The sequence below is a fragment of the Phaeoacremonium minimum genome, assembly GCF_000392275.1.
Source record: "Phaeoacremonium minimum UCRPA7 unplaced genomic scaffold PA7_03_scaffold_62, whole genome shotgun sequence".
Taxonomy (NCBI): Eukaryota; Fungi; Ascomycota; class Sordariomycetes; order Togniniales; family Togniniaceae; genus Phaeoacremonium; species Phaeoacremonium minimum.
The window spans coordinates 282,682-304,602 of record NW_006920969.1 but is presented as its reverse complement, the minus strand read 5'-3'; the positions used below and the strand labels follow the sequence as shown (position 1 = coordinate 304,602).

The 21,921-nt window shown below is 48.9% G+C and overlaps 4 protein-coding genes across 4 annotated transcripts; 3 read left to right on the top strand and 1 right to left on the bottom strand.

Annotated features, from left to right (window-relative positions):
* Positions 1-464: 464 nt before the first annotated feature.
* On the top strand, positions 465-1,928 carry UCRPA7_1155 (putative dicarboxylic amino acid permease protein; the record flags this gene model as incomplete). The annotated part of the gene is made up of 4 exons (XM_007913742.1): positions 465-739; positions 803-953; positions 1,009-1,676; positions 1,892-1,928. 4 exons carry the CDS (start codon positions 465-467, stop codon positions 1,926-1,928), a joined length of 1,131 nt encoding a protein of 376 aa, XP_007911933.1.
* Positions 1,929-2,393: 465 nt separating this feature from the next.
* Positions 2,394-3,236, bottom strand: UCRPA7_1154 (hypothetical protein; the record flags this gene model as incomplete). The annotated part of the gene is made up of 1 exon (XM_007913741.1): positions 2,394-3,236. One exon carries the CDS (start codon positions 3,234-3,236, stop codon positions 2,394-2,396), a length of 843 nt encoding a protein of 280 aa, XP_007911932.1.
* A 1,938-nt stretch (positions 3,237-5,174) lies between these two features.
* Positions 5,175-8,656, top strand: UCRPA7_1153 (putative oligopeptide transporter protein; the record flags this gene model as incomplete). Its single annotated transcript, XM_007913740.1, has 7 exons — positions 5,175-5,798; positions 6,343-6,384; positions 6,538-6,900; positions 6,953-7,109; positions 7,235-7,434; positions 7,489-7,907; positions 8,203-8,656. 7 exons carry the CDS (start codon positions 5,175-5,177, stop codon positions 8,654-8,656), a joined length of 2,259 nt encoding a protein of 752 aa, XP_007911931.1.
* Positions 8,657-10,568: 1,912 nt separating this feature from the next.
* UCRPA7_1152 (putative nucleoside-diphosphate-sugar epimerase family protein) lies at positions 10,569-11,492 on the top strand (the record flags this gene model as incomplete). Its single annotated transcript, XM_007913739.1, has 1 exon — positions 10,569-11,492. One exon carries the CDS (start codon positions 10,569-10,571, stop codon positions 11,490-11,492), a length of 924 nt encoding a protein of 307 aa, XP_007911930.1.
* Positions 11,493-21,921: the final 10,429 nt, after the last annotated feature.

Here is a 21,921-nt window from a genome sequence, read left to right as displayed (position 1 = left end):
TCCACAACGAATTGCCCCACATAACCAATTGATGATGATCCATGGTACGGCGTTAGTGATAACACATAATGGCTTATGGATGTCTGGGGTAATTTGGTCATTTTTTATATTCTCCTTGCTTAACATGTGTTCTCAGCTACTTCTAATCAGCATCCTAGCACGCCAAAGGCCTCTAGCTAGCAACTAGTTGCTTTCCAGACTGGAGGACAGTCTCGGATTCAGGGACTCTAGTTCTACAAGGATCGTCTCCTGATCTGATTTGCATATAAGTCGTGGATTCTCTCTGAATTTGAACATTCAAACATGACCATCTCGTACAATCTCGAACTTGATCTCATCACCAAGTTGACTTCCATCTTACACTTCGTGTGTTGATAACTACAGCTTTGAAAATGGATAAAAGCCCGCAGCACTCATGCCTAGACGAAGAGTCTCCAAGCATCCGCGTCACCACAAGCATCACCATGGGCCAATCCGATCCCACCAACCACCTCCACCGCGAGTTCAAGCCTCGTCATGTGTCTATGATCGCTGTTGCCGGTGCCATCGGCACAGGCTTGATCATAGGATCAGGCACAGGACTTGTGCGAGGTGGTCCCGCTAGTCTACTCATAGCATACAGCATCATCGGTGCTGTGGTATACTTCATTATGACGGCGGTTGGAGAGATGGCGACAATGTTGCCCATGGACAAAGGCTTTGCTGGTTATGCAACACGATTTGTCGATCCGGCTCTCGGGTAAGTATTTCGGACCTAATCAATATGTCTGGCGAATCTCCGAACTAATTTTGAGTCTGCCAGTTATGCTACTGGATGGAACTACTTCTTAAAATACGCAATCGTTCTTCCAAACAACCTAACGGCGGCTGGTATTATCATCCAGTACTGGAGGCCGGATCTCAATGTGGCTATCTTCGTTGCAACCTTCACGGTGGCTATCGTTTTTGTTAATGTATAGCCAATCACCCTCCTTTGTCTGGTCCTAATCTGCGACTAACAATGACCAGATTCTTCACGTCTCCTTTTTTGGAGAAGCCGAATTTTGGATGTCAGTGGTGAAGCTTCTAGTCATCATCATGTTGATCCTCTCTTGCTTTGTGATATCCCTCGGCGGTCAACCATCGGGCCAGAGGATTGGCTTCTCATACTGGAGACATCCAGGAGCGTTTGCAACATATCTCGAAGACGGTTCCACTGGAAGATTTCTTGGGTTCTGGGCCTGCATGGTTCAGGCCTGCTTCGCATACACCGGCACTGAAGTGGTGGGCGTCGCTTTCGGCGAGGCACCAAACCCTAAGAAGACTGTACGAACGGCAATCCGGCAAACATTGTGGCGCATAGTGTTCTTCTATGTCGTCGGTGTTCTTGTGCTGGGAATGGCAGTACCCCACGACAATGAGCGCTTGATCGGCGCGACGAAGAAGAGCACCAGCGCTGCTGCCAGTCCCTTCGTCATTGCCGTCCAGCTTGCTGGCATTCCCGTGTTCCCCAGCGTGGTCAATGCCTGCTTGCTAGTGTTTGTCATCAGCGCAGCCAACTCGGATATATACATCGGATCTCGAACGCTTTACGGTCTGGCGCACGACGGGCTTGCACCGCGTGCCTTTGGCAAGACGACTGCGAAAGGCGTTCCGATGATTGGTATTGCTGTGATGACTCTGTTCACAGCCCTTGGGTACATGAATGTGACTAAATCAGCCTCAACTGTCTTTGGCTACTTTGTCAGTCTTGTCACCGTCTTCGGGACCTTGAATTGGATCAGCGTTCTCATCAGCTATATCCAATTTACGAGAGGGATGAGTCGTCAGGGAATCTCTCGAAGCACAATGCCGTATAGGGGCCCACTCCAACCATACGGTGCTTATTTGGCCCTCACTGTTACATGCTTAGTGATATTCTTCAATGGTACCAAAACCCGAGACCTTAGAGTCATTTCATGAGCGCACTACTCACTCAGACACAGGTTACAACGCCTTTATCCCAAAGTTCAAGACCTCTACCTTCGTCACATCATACCTTGGCATTTTAATCTATCTCTTCAACGTTATCAGCTGCAAATTTGTCAAGAAAACACAAAGAGTGAGCTTAGATGAGATGGATTTACAAACGGATCGGCTGATTGATGACGGATCAAAGCCGAGCTCGACTTTTTCTCGTGTGGTAAAGGCGGTCCTCAGAAAATAGCTATCACAATAAACGAAAGCTCAAATACATAGGGGGCTCACAGTGTGAGCCTAGTGAGATGTTGAGATCATACTTGGCTGAACTCCAAAGCCATTCTCAAATGACGAGTAAGAGAGACATTGAGTAGTAATAATACATGGTATAAAAGCTTCCGTGACTGATACATATACTGGCCCCTGGCCCAATCCAATGTATGTGGCCTGTTGCACTATGCCGGCGCATCTCCCGTGTCTAATAGTCGTACAATCGCATAACTCGTGCCTGCCGCTAACGCCCCGATAATCAATGTCTGCAATGCTCCCAGAACGCCGGCTCTCTTATTCCGGATGGTGATGTAGTTTTTGACATAACCAAAAACAAGAAGAATGACCACGGTTACACCAATAGAAACGTAGAGTGCATGTCTCGCGCTGTGCAGCACAAAGTACGGAATCATGGGGACCAGGCCGCCGATGAAGTAGCTCAGACCCATTGTGAGCGCCGAGATCCAAGCCCGGCTGACATCGGGCTCCTCGAGCTTGAGCTCAAAATCCATCATGAAGCGCACCCAGTTCTTCTTGTCCGCACATAGCTCATCTGTGATGGGCTGCGCGGCGGCTCTGGAGATGCCGTATCCGGAGAGAATCTCGTAGATCTCAGCGCGCTCCATGTCCGGCACGTTGTCAACCTCCCAGCACTCGCGCGCATTCTCCGCCTCCCAATGCTCTCGCTCCGTGACAGCGGCGAGATAAGCACCCAGACCCATGCTGATCATGCCGGAGAAGAGCTCTGCTAGGCCGCCAATGACGACGAGCTTGGTGCTGCCGAGGCTGGACAGGCCGGCAGTCAGCGCGAAAGGCACAGTGAGGCCGTCTGCAAAGCCGATGATGACGTCGCGCAGAATGGCGCTGTAGTCGGTATGAGATTCCATGTGCGGCGTGATGGAGGCCGATGCAACACGCTGGCGATTCACCATGCCCGGTGAGATGATTGGCGGCGAGCGCGGGGCCCGCTCGCCGGAGGGCTCAAAGGAGCCCCGGAGAAGTGGAGCAGTTTCGGAGGGCGCGGACATGACGGCGATGACTTCAATTGATGCCGCTGGGGAAAAATTATGTGCGGTTGACGAAGGTTTGAGATTGGGACGAGATGTTTACTGATGCTTGCTTTGATACCGGCCAGGCGGATGAGTCGACTTTTGAAGCCTTGACGGATGAGTAAAATCGTGAGGCTGATTGGTGTTGTGATGCGCTGGTGGTGGGGCAACACAAAGCAGACTTTTGTGTGTCTCAGCGCTTCTTACGTGGTGAAAATGGTCTCTCTCGGTGAGAGCCCCCTCGGTCACCGAGATAAGCTCTCTTGGCAATTCGGGAGAGTCGGTCACCGCCTCGGACTCCAAATAAAGAAAACACTAGACGTAGATTATATTCAAAGAGAATTCGACTCATCCAATCACTGAGGTCAGATTGAGCTCAAACAAGTCGTCTGCAATTGGCCGGTTGCTCTACCTGGGTACTGGACCTAGCTCAACTAATTCGATCTGCTGGTAAGCGAAGCCCTGCAGCGGCTTCCAGAGTCGCCTAGACCAATGCGGGGGCTGATGGACCACACTGAGGAGAGGACGGAGAGCAGCAATCCATGATCTTGAGAAAATAGTATTTCCAAACCGCAGAGAATGTGAGAATGTGAGTAATTGTTTCTTAAAATGAAGAGAAACATAAAGCGAGTGTCCTGGTCGATCCTCCCCATCGCGAGTAAGTAACAGTTCTATGCTATCGCATGCTATCGTCAATGTTAGCGCGTCTCTGGTACTGCTGTTGCTTGACATTTCAGCAGAAAATCACTTATCCCGAATCACTTCATTGGGGACAAAGGTTGAGATGGCAGGATAACCGCATTCTCTTCTCACTGGAGCCCAGGCACTTAAGCGCATGTTCTTGAATTGGTTTGTCTTCCGGGCATGTCTAAGCCTGCTGGGAGCCCTAACATCCATTAGGTAATTGGAACAGATGGGCGAATTCGCTGCGCGGGTGTGGTCTACTTGCTTCCGGCCGCGAATGCTTTCCTGTTCTCAGGCTTAAATAAGTCGGAACAGTACGAAGATTTCTCTTGAAAGACGTGCGGTCATCGCCGTTTAAACCCAATTATGCTCAGTACACCGTTGCTTCCAAACAGCGCCTGCCGAGAGATTTGCCCTGGCTTTAGTTGTTCGCATCCGCGTTGGATCGGCCGAGAGAACGGCGCCACACCCGGACTCGTCCAAAGCTTGTGTGCTGCAGGGCGTGCATCAGCAGGCCTAGTCTACACGCTAGAAGCAAATTCGCCGAGTTCTACTGCAGAATCTGCGGCTCCCACAGCTGCCTTCGTTGTGGGATCTCCAGATTTTGCATGACCCTAACCAGTCGGCTTGCTGCATTTGGCAGATTGTTCGCAGACTAGCTGATACGAGCTTCTATCGCGATGGTGCAGTTTATCCTAGGAATTGCGACATCATCCTGGAGCGTCCAGAAGTCTGGAAAGTGGTATGAACGCCATTAATATATGTCATAGAATCCTTGTGGTAAGGTGAGAATGTGGCTCAAGTCAAGGGCTCTCGGATACAGGCGGCCGAGAGAGCCCCCTAACCTCCTGATGCTTGTCCAAACAAGCATTTTCGGCAGGGTTACAGACCCGCCGACCTGGACCGGGTCGGCCAAAGTGGTGCGCCGTCTGACATTTCCATCGAGCCTAGAAGTCAGCTATAGGTCTATCATAGCCAAGAGTAGAAGGTCATGAAGAAAGTGCGCGATGGCATCATTGCAAAGGAGCAAGACGTGCTGTATTACAGTCACGACCAATCACTTCCATGGCCGGTTAATATAATCAAAGCGATGCTGCCTTGCCTGTCGATCATATCAATGGCGGCGCACACGGCTTTAAAGGCCGGCACGACCTAACCGGACTCCGCATTTCTTGGCTATTCAACATTGTTTCTCCGCAAAGAATCTCTCTTTGCCCATTCCCTACTGCCAGCATGGCTACACAACCTTCAGAGAAAGACCATGGAGACATAGGTCTTGTTCAGGCACCTGTCTTCACCAACGGTGCCGAAAATGAGAAAGTTACGCCCATTGGATCCCTTGAAAGGTCTGTCGATGAATCGTCTAAGGGTTCCGATCCTCACGACGCCCCAGCTGAGAACAACCCTGTGATCTACACTCTGGGGCAAGACGGAAAGGAGGAGATTGTCACAGAAGACGATGCCCGTGTCAAAGACATCCCGCCATACGTTCGACGCATTGTAAGCTTCACAGATGACACGACCCTACCTACCATCACCTTCAGATATTTCCTCCTGGTGTTCTTGTTTGTCACTCCTGGAGCCTTCCTGTCCATGATGGCCCACTACAGAACAACATATGCGCCCTATTCGGTCTTCTTTGTCCAAATCGCCTCCAACTACGTCGGAATATGGCTGTCAAAGATCCTACCCGCGTGGAATATCAAGATTCCATTCACGAAATGGGGCTTCAGTCTCAACCCGGGGCCCTTTAGTGTCAAGGAGCATGTGCTGGTGACAATAGCGGCCGCCTCTGGAGCCACATATAATTTAGGTTACACCCCTATTTCCATGTCAGAACTATATTTTGGCCAGAAGGTACACCCTGCAGTGGCTATCTTCTTCATGTGGGCCATAGTCTGGGTAGGATATTCATATGCCGCCCTTGCAAGGCAATTTCTCATCCATGATCCATACTACCCTTGGTTTCAATCGTATGTCCCCGAACATTCTCAATGCTTTTGATTAGCACTTGCTGATGCCAACAGGATCTGTCAAACCGCCCTGTTCGAGACCCAGAAGAAGCAACGAGAGAACCCGACAAGGCTGTCCCATAAGCAGCTTAAGGTCTTCTTCCTTGTGCTTCTTGGCGTTACGCTGTGGCAGTTCTTGCCAGAATACGTCTGGCCAATGTTGGGCTCACTGGCATTCCTTTGCTGGGTGGCACCGCGCAACCCCACTGCAAATTTTGTTGGCGCTGGTTTTGGGGGGATGGGCATGCTGAACCTTTCACTCGACTGGTCATCCATCTCCGCCATGACAAACTTGTTCCTCACCCCGTGGTGGACTCAAGTGATTCTATTCGTGGCCTTTGTTTGCAGCGCCTGGATTCTCATTCCAGCTGCAAAATTCGGCCATCTAGGAAAATGGCATCATCATGTTATGGGAAACCGACTTTACCTGGGTAAGTCTACTTGATACCAGATGGTGAAGATTGAAGAGCTCACGCAGCACAGAAAATGGAACCTCATATCCTGTCACGTCCCTGATGACACCCCAAATCACCTTCAACGAGACTGCATATGCGGAGAATGGACCAATCTACGTCGGCGCTCAGTTTCTTTGGAACACGTTCTTCGATTACGCATCATACACTTCGGGTATTGCGTGGATGGCCCTTTTCGGGTTCGATAAGATCAAAGACGGCATTCAAAAGTTTCTACGACGTCGTCGAAGCAAGGGCTCGGAAAATATCGCCGATCAATACAACGACCAGCTCAACGTTCTCCAAAGGGCGTATAAAGATGTGCCGCTTTGGTGGTACATAACCTTGTTCACCGTTCATTTCATCGTATTGGTTACTATTGTCGCCAAGGGCGTTCTTTTCATCCCTATCTGGACGTACTTCGTGGCTATTGCAACAGGTGCGCTTCTGGTTGTTCCTCTTGGGTGGCTGTATGCGCTATCGAACTTCCAATTGGTGAGTTGAATTGAAGCTTCCCAAGATTAAAGGATTCTAATGGTGTGATCAGCCAATCGGCACTACCAACGAGCTGTTATATGGTCTGATGGTGAACGCTGTTTCCGGCTTCAAGAACCCCTGTGGAGCATCCACTTACGGCTCTATCGCTGGAGACGCGTGGTATCGAGCTCAGTTACAGCTACAGGACATGAAAATTGGACATTACAGTGAGTACCCGTATCGTTTTAGAGCTTCGTGAAGTACCAAGGCAAGAACTCTAGCTCGGACTTGCTTGGCGCCTTCTCCTTTTTCGCTTTGCTAGAAATGTAGTTGCTGACTCGACTCGCTGTAGTGCACATCCCACCGCGCGATGTTTTCTTCTCACAGGTGTTCGGGTCATTCATTGGCGTTCCTATCAATTATGCTGTCATCAGATGGGTTTTGGACACGAAGTCCGATTATCTAAGCGGAGCAGTAGACGACCCGACACATCAATGGACCGGACAAGCCCTTGCATCATCTCTTACCCTCGGCGTACAATACGTACTGATTGTCAGATTTTTCGCAGCTCGGCATCTTGTATCATTTCAGCTAACGATATAGTAGGGACCTAAGAGACTCTTCCAGACTGAGATCTACAGGCCATTGCCCTACGGATTTCTTCTCGGTGCCGGCGCACCACTTGTCATTTATGCATTGCACCGGGCCTTCCCACGCGCCAAGTTCCACTTGTGGAATACGACAATCTTCTTTTCAATGATGTCTAACTTCTACGGCAACATCAGTACGGGATATGTCTCAAGCTTTATCGGCGGCTTTGTTGTCATGTACTGGGCTTACCGCTACCGTTACGAACTGTGGGCGCGGTGGAACTACATCTTGGCAGCGGCTTTTGATGCCGGATTCAACTTCAACATGTTGCTGATCTTCCTGTGCTTCGGAGCCGGCAAGATCGTCACCATGCCAAATTGGTGGGGGAACAATGCTGATAGCAGCGAGAGATGCTGGACACTGCCTAGTGACTCGTAAGCAGAAGAATTAGGAAAGGCTTCCAATGATGGAGGAGAGCGGGTCAAGCCCCGACACATTCTTTAGGACTTGTTTGTTAATAGAGTAAAAGATCTCCTCATGGAAGAGAATTCTTACACTTGATATTGTCTATTCGGCGATCAACGGCTGTTGCGTGTCCCAAAGTTGCCCTCACTAGTTCCAGTCGCTCACCTAACCCAACGACGCTGTACTCAGTCGCTGCTCGTTCACTACTAGGCACGACTCGGGATAACTCAGAACAGCTCAGGGGATGGACTAAGCCCGGTTTAGATCCGTAGGTAGTGCAACTGAAATTTCAACAAGTCTGGTACTCTTAGCCGGAAGTGACGACTCCTGGACCCTAGCAGAGCAGCTGTCAGACGAACTCTCGACACTTGCCTCACAAGACTACCAAGGCCGCAACGCCCTGCACGCGGCCTGTGGCGTTGGGAATCTATCCTTTGTCCAGGAACTACTGAAGAACCAGGATCTAACGAAGGACCTCATTAACAAGACGGATCACGACGGCTGGACCCCACTGCACTGGGCGTGCCGTTCCAGGCGATCCGATCTCGTCAAGCTCCTACTTCAACATGGCGCGACGACCACGGAGCAGAGCATCCGCCCCACTGGCTGGCTGCCGTACCATGTCGCCGTCTACCATGAGTGGGTGGCCGAGGCGCCCGGCGCACTCAAGGTCGACGATGCCGGCGGAGGCCATCTGCGACCGACCGAGCCTGGATAGGAAATGGGTGGTGGGTTGTGTGATTGCTGTGACTGCGTAAGTCCATGAGCCCCGCCCCCCTTTTCTACACAGATCCACTGACGCCAGCGATCGGAAAGTTGTTGTATGGTGTCCGCTATGCCTGCACGAGCCAGGACCCTATCTGTGGCAACTTTGACCTCTGCTTCAAGTGCATCGAGCACCAATCAGACATACATTCCGCCAATCACAAGTTCGAGAAGACCGGGTCGTAGTGAGATAGGGAAACACTCGGGGATTCGTGGAACCGTCCCCAATCCTGCAGCCCGGGATCGGAACGTGACTAGTAGATTACGATGTATGAAATGGAGAGTACGGGTTGCACGTGTGTTGGATGTGTTTCTATACATTTTCGTTGCCCTTCCAGTCGGGTAGGGCATTTTGCGTATTCTACTCGCTTTTGGGGCTCCAATTTGGCCGTAACAAGACTAGTATAGCAGAATAAGTATCAAGTTAGGACTAGATTAGATAACTTTAACTCAACTATCTCCTTTTTTCCTACCTGGGCACTTTACATAATATAGATTATAGCTAATGGATTATCTGCCTATTTTATATACCTTACTTTCTATAGTAAGTACAAGGAAACAGATGCCCTCGAGGCTCGTTTGCAAAAGTCCTTAGATAGGACTAGTGTTTTACGAGGTGAAGAGATAATGAGAGGTGAATAAAGTAGACTGATTGATATATGGTTAAGGGAGAAATCTAGACTAGAGAGGGTCTAAAGAAAGATTCTGGGTCGATTATGACATTTATAGAGGATTGAGACTTGTTTGTGTGAGCTAGTCTACTTTCTATTCCATTAGCCGCTGCATTCCAGAGAAGGGTGTTTCAGCCATGAAAATGCTACTCTGTCTGAAGTTTCGAGCAGCAGAGCTTAGCGGTCACGGCTTCAGCTTTGGCAGCTGCATAATCCCATGGTCCTACAGCCGAATTCATAGAGATGCGCATGGAGCAGGAACAGCGGCGGCTTCCAGGTACCACTCCAAGTTGCATGGAGTCAAGTATTCACTTCCTCGCATAGACTTTCGTAGGCTCATACACTGGAGAGGATTAGAGAAGATAGGTATGCCCTTTTTCTCGGGCATTCTAATCCTCATCAGCATTTCACTCTGCATGTTCGTGTCAGTGAGGTTATCCAGGAGACTTTTGAAGCCAAGGTATAAGATCAGAGCAAGATACTCCGGCGTATGAGTCGGGGAGCAGCCGCCGTCCTTTGTGTGCGAGAAGCCTAGGCACAATACCGTATACCCTCCCTATTGGTCATAGTAGCCGATCGATGTCTGGCTTCACGTTCTGCTCGTATATCACTCCCACAGAAATAGACGTCAATTGAACAATCCCACGGGCAGCGGACAAACAAGAAAAGAGGCCTAATGATCCTATCTGCTCCTCTTCGCTTAGCGTGCAGATCACTGTCCATTCTGGCATTCCCAGGGGTCCCTTAGACTAGACTAGACCGGGGGCAAGTCGGCCTAAATTCCCACCGAGACGGGTCGCTTCTGGCCCGCGCTGCTGGCACGTTGGAGGGGCCCCTGAATTAGAACTCGCATTCGTTTCATCATACCTGGCAAGCCACACTTCAATCGCTAGAAGGAGGACATCAGGATGAAAATATCAATGGATGTATGGCTTCATTCTGTCCGATCCGCGGGTCGAGGATGAAACGCTGCTAGAGGAGGAGGAGGAGGAGGAGTAGTGAGATTATCTATAAGTTCGAGGAGAGCGACCGAGTGAAAGGCTCATCGTCAAAGAATATATCCTTAATTGTCATTCACAACTCGGTTTGCCTCGCGTGAGCAAGAACTGCGCCTCATCTGCTCAGTATCAATACAACTACACTGTCTTATACTAAGTAACCAATCTTTTCCTCCTAAAACACCAGCCCATCATCATGTCTGCCTCTCGTTCAGTCATCCTCGTTACGGGCGCCACGGGCAAACAAGGCGGTGCGGTGATCGAAAACCTGCTGGCGGCTCCAGATGCCGGCGGCTTCCACATCATCGGGGTGACGCGCGATGCCTCGAGCGCTCGCGCACGACAGCTTGCCTCGCTGCCCCACGTCACCGTCGTGGACGGCGATCTAGCGCAGCCGGACGCAATCTTCGCCAAGGTGGCCGGCCCTGTATGGGGCGTGTACAGCGTGCAGGTCAACTCGGACGACGAGGAGCAGCAGGGCAAGGCCATGGTGGACGCGGCGGTGGCCCACGGCGTGCGCCACTTCGTCTACTCGTCGGGCGACCGCGGCGGGCCGGACAAGTCGCCCTTCAACCCGACCAGCGTCAAGAACTTCGCCAGCAAGCACCGCATCGAGAAGCACCTCGAGGCGCAGGCCCTCGCGGCGGCGCCGCAGCCCATGACGTGGACGATCCTGCGGCCCGTGACCTTCTTCGAGAACCTGACGGCCGACGTGCACGGCAGGGGCTTCGCGCGCATGTGGGAGCAGATGGGCGATGGAGAGGGCGGGAAGAAGGCCCTGCAGTTCGTGTCGACGCGCGACATCGGCTGGTTCGCGGCGGCCAGCTTCTTGGACCCCGAGGCTTATCGCAACGCGGCGCTGACGCTGGCCGGGGACGAGCTGACGCAGCCACAGGCGGACGCGCTCTTCCGAAAGGCCGTAGGTGCGCCCATGCCGCTGGCCCCGTGCCCCATTGCGTCGGCCGTCAAGTTCTTTCTCAAGGGCACCGTGGGCGACATGTTCCGCTGGTTTGAGCACGAGGGATACGGAGGCGATGTTGCGCTCTGCCGCAAAATGTATCCTCAGATGAGCGACTTCGGGATGTGGATCGAGCAGAACAAGGGTCAGTGGGCCAAGTGATACACATTTGGAACAGTTCACACAGAAGGACAGGAGAATAGGAAGTTGATGGGAATGGGAATGGGAAGGAGGTGAGCGACGGTTATCATAGTCATATAAGGAATAGCGGTTTATTTTATCCTGTCACTTAAAGAATCGTTTGTGGCGCCTTTACTTATCTCAGGATCATGATACAATCCCGACTTTTGATTGATAGACTTGTTCTATATATGACTAACATGGGGGTGTCCTGTTTCTCTGACAGGCCATTCTGTGGTTCGTCACAGGCGAGGTGAAGACATTATTATGTCTTGCATGATGTAGCCAGGTTCTCGACGATTGGGCAGGACAATGAGCACGCCAAAACATAAAACCAGCAAGAGTGATTAGTATATGGCTTTAAACAAGATATTATATCTTGCTTTGCTCTGAAAATCAAGTGTCTACATAATCTTGGGAATAACATGGCACAATTGACAACATCAATAAAGATGAAACAGCCGTAGGAGGACAAACCTGCTCGGTATCTCATGACCAGATGCGGAAGAGCAGCAGAAGAACTAATGACATCACAAACGGTCAATCAGAGTGTTGCCCCGGTGCTCAAGCCTGTCGAAGTGGCGCCCCATCTTGCCCGACAAGATGAACTAGTAGCACTCGTCTGGAACGTTTGAAACGAGAAGATCGAAGGAAAAGCAAAATCGCATGTGTAATTAGTTATGCTGCTAGAGTTATGCTGGTCACTCATGTTGATGGGTTTCGAAAGAAATGTTTGTTATAGGAAAGAAAAGTGAACTGACATTTGGGATGGCGTGTTGCGTTTCCCGAAAGTTGCCCTCACTCACCCAAGTCGCTTCACCCCACCTATCGCCGCTTTACTCAGTCGCTACTTAGTGTGAGGCTTTTCCCTAAATGGAAGGCTAGGTAGATGGCAGTCACGATGAGAGGGTTTCTGATGTTGTCTGCGATACGCTGGCGAATCGCCCTAATGTGTTGACTGATTATTATAGGAGGGGACTTTTCCCTCCTACAAGTCCCCCTCCAACACACTGGGGCTAATGGGGCTTTATCTAACCAGGGCGGGCCTTATCCCGTCCCGTCTGATCAGGGCAGGGCTGCCTGGCCAATCAGGGATACCTCGCGACCCTGGGGTGTTACACTAATCAAAAGAGGAAACCGAGCGAGACAAGCGTGACACATTTTCAGCACTAATGTTCTTATTAAACTTCTATGTTCTCTAAAGCACTTCTTAGAAGCCATTTGCATGGACGTTATAAATATCGTCCGTAGCTCCTGTTATATTTCAAAAGCCTTTCTTGCTTCAAATTTTTTTTTTTTAAAGGCTACCATCCTCGTAAACAGTGGATCAGCCCTAAACGCCCCTGCTCATTTTCTAACAACAAGTATCAATTCATCTTACGAGTAGCGCCATTGATACCATTTATACAAAAAGAGAGAAACCGTTTTGATTAGGTAAGCGGGCCATTACGTCCTTGTGCTCTACCCTTTTTCATTTCAGCTTAAACAATTCTAGCTAGCAAAAATGTCACAAGACAAAAGGGTCGTCCTTATCACAGGGGCCAACACAGGTCTTGGCCTCGAGATTGTCAAAGCCTTATATAAAACCACGGAATCTTATAACATCATCGTAGGAAGCCGGATTGTTGGCAATGGTGAAGCCGCCGTTGCAGCTGTGCAACAAGAAGTCCCATCTTCACCCAGCAGTCTCAGCGTGGTCCAGGTGGACCTTTGTTCAGATGAGTCAATCAAGAAAGCTCTTGAGCATATCGACTCAAAGTTTGGCCGGCTAGATATCTTGGTCAACAATGGTGGTGCATCTTTTGACGGGGACCTCAGAGATGGTAAAATGAGCATTCGGGAGGCATGGAACAAGTCGTGGGATACCAATGTCTCCGGCACTCAAGTGCTCACAAGTGGAGCAGTTCCACTGCTGCTCAGGTCGAATCATGCAAAATTGATCTTCATCACAAGCGGGACTTCTGCGCTCAGTTTCACGGAGAGGTTTGATACCGCGGCATTACAAACCATCAACGGCTCGCCACCACCAGGTTGGCCAAAGCCGAAAGAAATTAACCCTATCGATGCATACCGGAGTTCAAAGGTGGGACTCAATATGATGATGAGAGAATGGCACCGGATCTTGCTCAACGATGGTGTAAAAGTCTGGGCTGTGTCTCCAGGATTCCTTACAACTGGACTAGGGGGCGTTGGGATAGAACAGTTGAAGAAGGTAAGCAAAGGAATCTTCTTGAACGGTAGATATCCTAATCGATGGGTTTTAGTTGGGAGCGCGCCATCCTTCAGAGGGTGGTAACTTTGTCAAAGATGTTATCCAGGGACAACGAGACCAGGACGTCGGAAAGGTCATCTACAGGTATGGTGATGGTATTCAACCTTGGTAGAACGGTTCAGTATTCCTGTTGTAGCTTCCAGAGTCTGAGAGTATTTCAAAGTATTCTATGTCAATTATATGACTACTAATTGTGGTCATCCGACTATGGATATTGTGTTTATTGGACTGGTGTGACTTACTCTATATACACTGCTTGAGAAGGGCATGGAGAATGGATCATCAGGGAACAGTAAGGAGAACACAAGGGACACAAAGATCACGATACCGAAGTGAAGTCCGGATAAGCCTGCCTGTCCTAGGTAGCGAAGCAAGTCTATTGTGTTGTGTCTTCTCTAGGTACCTAGGTAATTAGGTACAGTGGAGAGAGGGGGAGATAGCTGAGTGTAGGTGGTTCAGGTAGCCTAGGTCATGTACCCTAACATGGATTGCGAGATGGGTGGTGAACGAGATATAGGATGCATAGCGATAATAACCTCTCACGTTCAATATTCTAACAAGCACATAGTACGACATCCAATAGTAAGGGACATGAAAGGTGAAGTGAATAGAACTGACGATGGGTATTGTTTATCTTTCAGCAAACGGCTACTTTTCACTTCGCGTGAAAACCGGCGCCTGTTCCAGCTCTTGCATCATATCCTTCCAATAAAGTCCATCCTCACCGGCACGTTCACTGAGACGCAGTTTATCAAGAAACATGCGCACAGCCTGATAATCTCTGCGCACACGCCGTTCACACCACCAGATTCCGTCATATCGACACATGAGCCCCAGCCAGTACCCAAACAGCCACATCGCTCTTTCGTCTTTATTGTAAAGAAGCAATCTGAAATCTCCATGTATCTTTGTAAGAAACATCAGCTTAAGGAATACTTTTGACTGCTGGGGATCGATGCCTCGCAGATATGCAAGCGCGATTGCGGCTGGTCGAAGACTATCATTCGGATCGGCATCGGCATCAGAATCACAGCTAGAACTGTTATTCTTCAATCTGAATACTCGAATCCAACTCTCGGGAACAATATCCAAGCTTTGGGGTCTTCGGGCAGTCATCCAACCTACTCTTCGGTGGCCAAACATGATGGGATCAAGAAAGCTTGCCGTCTGTTCCAAATACGCCGACAATGAGATCAAGAGAGGCCGGAGGCCCGCCTGCAGTACCAGCCATCCTAATCGGTCCTCCCTCGAACTGAAAACCCAAGATGATATCGGGTCATTTTCGGCCCCATTTTCTTGATGTGGAAGTGTAAAGGCAATCATATTTAGCAACATTGCAGCCAGCAGCATTGCATTCACTCCTTGTTGCCCTAGTAACTTTCCGGGTGTTTCCAGAGCTATTTGAAAGTCTCTGATTGCCAGAGATTGATAGTAATGTTCAGCGATGCGATGTTCTAATGTCCCTGGAGACATGTGTCGCAAGTGACACGCAGTAATAGCAAGTATTGTATTACGGATGAGAGAGTTCGACTGTGAAAGTGAGGCTAGCTCGTCACGACCAGGTATATGGAATATGTCATCCCAGTTTGTATAGAAATGATGGAAAAGGTGAATACCAGAGGTGCCATTCTTTGGACTGGGACAAGGGATAGCGGTCTTAATGACTGCGCTGAAGTCTGAAATCGTGACGCAGTCGACATTCTTGTAATAGCGCTCACGGTTATAAGACATGCTATATACGCCTGGCCTTCGGTTTCTTTGACATCGTTCGCAAATAGGTTTACACTCGTCACACTAATATCATGTAATTAACAATGGGCAGTCATAGATAATCTAGAGAAAACACAAACCTTGACCTTCTTTACCTTGCAGGGGAGGCAGCCAGATCTGGATTTTTTGTGTGACCTTTGCTTTTTGTAATCACGAATTCGCAGATCAGGATTGAATGAGAGGACTTGGAACCCGGACTGTGTGTCTGTCATCATTATTATTAGTAGTTGGAAAGAATCGAGATTTATCCCCAAATTCGCTCTGGAGATGATGAAACGGTGAAATACGGGATCCTCGGTTTCCTTTCCGAGGCTAGCGCTTGAACTTTAAGTCACTAGAGGAAAGTGTCGGAAGATGATGGATTAACTAATTAATATCGTCACTCACTCACTCACTCACTATTGATTACCCCGGCGAGACTAACCCGAAAGGGCAACTATTACTAATGCAATAATTCCTCTAACTAGTGATATCTAACAAATAGTAATAGATTGATTGAAATAATAAGGAGCTATACTATAGAGTTATGACAAGTATAACTGAAAAGTTACCTACGATAGTTATTCCCATTTTTAGTAGATAGCAACTTTGGCCAGGACAGCCAAAAAAGGCTCCTGATCTACGCCTAAGGCGGATACGGGCTCACCCTATACTCAGGTAAAAGCAGCACCAGCTCAGGTCAATTCATGACAAAGGCAAATGCTCAGGGCAACTTTCGGTAAACGTGTATGGCTTTTGCTTCTCATGGGATGCGTAACTTCACATCGGCTTTACCAATTGACTCGGCTTACTAAAATGTCTACTCAAACGTAATATGAATGGATCTCGGGGTTGGCAATAGGTTGGGAATATGATCGACAGCTCGGAGTGGATCCATGAGAGCAGCAGTAACTTTTTTGTGAGCTATGTGTGCCGTGGCCGGCAGTGGCAAGGATCTGAGCTCCGTGGCATTGCACGGAGCCGTATTGGGTTTGAAAGAAGAATCCCCGCAACGCAACGCAAAAGAAAATCCAACTCAATCTAGTGATTAGGCATTAAAAACGAATGATATATCCTCTGCCCCATGTTTCAATAGACGCAGTGTTTCCGATGCATTACTTCGACGAATCGACAATCAACCGAGACATTGTACTTTTCTGGACGCTGCGCTTTAACGACGTGCTGGACGCCGACAAGCTCCATGATGCTCTTAGCACCTTGCACACTATCGGTGACTGAAAACGTATTGGTGGTAGACTGAGAGAAAGAGTAAGTTAGAGCCCAAATTTCAATAAAGAAAGTCTGTCCCCTCTAAGGTATTTCATGTTAACTTGCCACTGAGCCATCTCTAGCCAGACGGCAAACTCGAAATACACGTCCCCGATACATTTACAGCAAAGCGTCCCGCCGTCGGCTACACACATGAGACGTTCAAACAATTAATAAAAGAGCATCTAATCGTATCTTAGCTTCCCTAAGCTACTAATCGTTCATCAGTATAGGTAGATCATAAAGACTTCACATTACTCGCCTTAGGAAAGGGGTCGCCGCGCACGATCGAAGAATATCTTTATATAGATGCTCCACAGCTCTCACTACATATTGTCTCCTTCACAGACGCAATATTGGTCCCATTGATCTGGCCACATACCCTAACCGATGCTCTTGGCTGTCAGGCGATCGTGGTCAACTGGTGCCGAGTCTTAGCTGGACGTGAAGAAGTGGTATCACCACTTCTTGGCTCAAGAGATGACCCGCTCAAGAATATCGGTACCGGTCCTATGAACGAAAGAGAGGAAGTATGGGGCCTACAGGATCAGTTGATTGGTGGCATTTCGATGCTGATCTGGGTCCTACGCTTTGCATACGAGATGATTTTCCTACCCAAACAGATATCACATACAATTTCTTTACCGACAGCATCAGTAAAGGCTCTTAAAAACCGCGTACTCGATGACCTTGGAGTATATTCATCTGCGGGTGACGTAAAAACACCTTTCATTACGGATGGAGAGATGCTTACAGCATGGGCTACCCGTCTTGCATGTCTACATCTTCACTCGCAGTCACAACAGCCATATTCGTTTCCCGAAAGCTGCCCTGAGCATTTGCCTTTGTCGTTGTCGTGCATTCACCTGAGCTGGTGCTGCTCTAACCTGAGCATAGGGTGAGCTGGCATCCGACTCAGGCATAGATCAGGAACGTTGTTTTTGGCTTACACGGCTAACGTTGCTATTTATTGAAAATAGAAACAATTATATAGGAATGTTTTAAGGCCATGCTTGTTGTATTTATGCGAGCGAGGCTTTGGATTTCGAACGATCTATCAACTTCCTTAGATATATACTAGTTATACGAGTTGTAATCTCTGTCAGTATTTTAGCGCTTAAATAATAGAAGTACATGTATATGAACTGTTTCATCTCTCGAACACCAAAGGAAGCTTCAGGCACTCTGCGTAGAGTTTTTGAAGCTGCCAATTCATGAGCAGCGGTTGCTAAATGGCTAGTCCAAAGGAATTTTTAAGCCAATAACACACATAGCAAAATTCAATTCCATTCCCGCTAAAGCTCGCCTATTGTGGATAGGATAGTGAAATGAGAAGCATAGGCTTGCTAACCGTACCATAACCCTTCTTCTTATAATATTTGACTTAGTAGAGATTATAGGGAAAGATAGGTATAGTAGAGCCATACCGCTATCAAGACAATAGAAGCACTCTAGGTCTAAAAACGCTGGTATTTGCCTATTTGTTTTCTCTGAGTATTTCTCTCTTAGAAAGACACTACAAACTACTCTTTTTAATACTTAGTCATCTTAATCTAACACGAATGGGGCCTCTCCTATTCTTCAACTCAATAGAACACGATAGATCAGATTTCCTTCTTTGATTGTTGAAGATTGCGTGGTTTTTTCCGGGGATGGGGGGATGGGGGGCTGGAGAAGCATAAAGCAATGAAATGGATCATGTATGAAGTTTTGACTAATAGATGATTAATGATCGTACAATGTCTCAGAGTCAGGGTCGTTACCGTTTCTATACAGGCTATAACACCTCATCCATCAGCCAGTCTTCCATAGCGGAATCTGATAGTGTGCTCACTACACTTGCCGAAGAGCTATTCGATAGAGAAAAGATGTCGTCGCTGAGATCCCAGGCTCCGACGTGTTCCAATCCTTGCAAGTAAGAATCACTTGCTGCTTGTGGCAACGGTGGCATTGATGGCGTGCAAGGGGCCAGCCCCAATGAGTGAAGAGTCTTGTAATTGTTGTCAAACCCGAATGGGGCATCAGGTGTGTATGCTTGGGCGGCAGAGTAAGCCCACCAGTCGGGAGCTGGAACATCGAGCAGATTATGGTCGGTGGAATGCTGAGGTGTTGGTGAAATGTACAAGCCGCCATCATTCGTTAATAGGTACGGATGATTTATGCTTGTGTTGGTGTCGTACCCTTGACCATTCAATGATTGTTTGAAATAATTCTGTGAAAGACCCGTAAAATGCTGTTGCTCGGGTATATCCAAAGACGATATAGGATGCACCTCTGTTGGATGTAAGAAATTCCCACAGTTGATATCAGCAGTGTGGGTTTGGTCTAGTTGCATTATATTAGCTTCAGTTGCAACAAGGCCTGGAGTCGGTTCAAGCGGGTCAAACGGTTGAAAAAGCGGAAATTGGTCTGTAACCACTGGTGGAGCTGGAGCTGGATCGGAAATCGGGTCTGAAACTGGAGTATCCATACTCGGGGCTAGAGAATTGTCCTCATGCTGTGAAGGGGCTGCAAAAGGGGCATCAATTTGTCCGTCTAACCGAGTTACTTCTGTGGGATTCTGAACTGCATAATCTCGTCTGATAGACTCCTCGACGCCGTCAAGAGCAATGGAGAAGCGACACTCCGTCTTTGGTGCTTGTGTCTGCTTCATACTGTCTTGCTTAGAGATGGCGACGTTGATATTGCATTCAGGGGAGTCAGACCCTCCATTTATCGTACCGCAGCAGCACGGAAATCGTAAGTGTTCACCGAGATCCCTCTGTTCACTATTCGCTCGGACGTCAAGGAGATGCCTTTCTACGAGCTCGGACAAGATGTCATTCGCTGACTCGCAGATATTGTCCGTGGCGAGCACCAGCATTTTGGCGATTGCCGTGCGACCATCGCATTGCTGTTGAGCACGAAACCTAGCCATAGCCTCGCTGAGAGGATTCATGATGTAGGGCGACGAAGGCCTCGGTGAATCAGGAAATAGTATATCCCAGATGCTAAACCACTGGTCTTTCGGATCGAGTTTCCGGTTGACCCTGCGGCTGAGGGCTTCCTTTTTCTTCGAGATACCCCTAAATTCTTCTTCGAGAGACGATTTCCTGGACGTGCCACGGGCCGTGGCCTGAGTGGTCAAATCTGACTTCTCTACTAAGTTGCGGTTGCATTCCGGGGCTTCTATACTTAAGGGATGGCGCCGCTTGAGATGCTGCTTGACGTCCCGAACTCGTGTCATTTGCAGGCGGCTGCAGCCCTTATGTGCTGTGCTGTCGTATTTGTGGAAGGGGCATGCGAATGACTGCTTCGATAACTCGGCGTACACATCACAGCTTCCGTTATCTCCGCTGCTGTAGTCTTCGCTTTCACTATTGATATTTGTGTCATCTGCCAGCCTGAGGTGATCCAAACTGTCATGTTGAGGAGGTTGACTGCCTGGCACCGATTCACTGAAGGGGTTCTTGACCTCGATGGTCGTTTTCGGAACGCCGGGCCCCCGAATCGAATTGCGAGTTGAGATTTGGTGAACGAGCTCTATATTCTGGCAAAGCATCGCCAAGTCGAGGCTGATATGATTGAATTGTTTCGCGGACGACGATGCCTTATGATTGAGTGTATGGCCTGCGGCTGATGAGTGTTTTGGTTGGAGAGGCACCTGCCTCCGCCTAGCTCTGAAGGGACCTTCCTTCGAGCCTTGCAACTTGTTCAGAATTCTTGTGGACATTATCGCTCTTTATGTCTGTAGAGACACTTAGACTAGATATTTCTATGCTTTTTCTCACTACGAAACCAAACCAAAAAGAATCGTATTAGTTTCTCTGTGGAAAGTTATGGGAAGTCTTGCATCTGATTTCCACAACTGTGGAAAGTTGCACTCGCCGTTGTGGGTGGACCGTGCACTCCATCCGCTTCTCAGCGTTCATCCGTCATTCACCCTGCGACGAATCGGGTCACGCCTGAGCAGAGCAATGGCTTACTGTTGCGCCCAGATTCTATATCGCAGCGGCTTTGACTCCTGACGCTATTGAAACCTCGAGAAGCTTGTTGAGAATATACTGTAGCAACTCAACTCCGTTAATCACAAACGAAGCGGAAGCAGAGGAAGAGTTGCGAGATGGTGATTGACAAGGACGAATGTACCTACAGTATGGTCTCTCAATACCCTGTACCCTATACTCTGCTACCAAGACAGTCCCATATTATCCCAGCGAGCAAACGGACGCAATAACGTTAGCGGCCTGTAATAACAGCAGCCATTACTGTGTTCCCCTTTGTTAACAAGGACTATAGCCAACCCCACCCCAGATCATCTGGCAGAATAACTGGTATTGGTGTTGGAAGCAGTGACGTTCCGTTATCTATCTTGTTTCTCTCACTTGCTACGCTACTTATCTGAGTCTAGGTAGGCTAAATTCATGGTTGGGCATCAAGCCCCGTTGAAGGTTGCCGACCGGACAGAATGCCAGGGAGGCTACAAGTGACCCGATGTGACAGGACCCGCTGACATGTTTCTTACGCTGGCGGTAACGATAACTTACTTAAGCTTAAGTACTGTACATACCAGGTAGGCAGCTTGACCAAGCCACGCTTTTTATCCGCATTAGAAGGCGGAAGTGAGTTCAAGTGCAGAGACTCAATGGAAGCGAAGCAAGTAGCCTCCCTGGGCACAGCCACGTCTAGAAGTGTTGCGGGCTTGGCCTTTGCCTTTGACCCGTTAAGTATTGACTAGCTGTCTCGGGCGGCAAAAAATTGCACCCTTGTCACCCTTACACCAATACCTACACTTACAATGCAAGGCAGAACTGCGGGCATCATCTTCTAGACAAAAGCATCTGTGGCTTTCAGTAACTACCTGATAGCTACCCAACGAGTCGCTCTTTGACTCGCAGGCTTCTCCAGTGAGATATCCATTGCAAGGTTGGCAAAGAAGTCTGGAAGGCTGTGCATGCGACGGGCGAAACTAACTTCCTGACACTGGTGAACCACCTCAACCTCGCAGTTCTAGAAGCCGGCCACGTCCATCGAACAATCCCGACTTTGCGTCAGGGGCGTCTCCATCTCCATCCAGCCTAACCGACCGCAAAGGACTGTACTGCATAGTAAAGGCCTCCTCCTCCAGTGCCGCCTCCAACG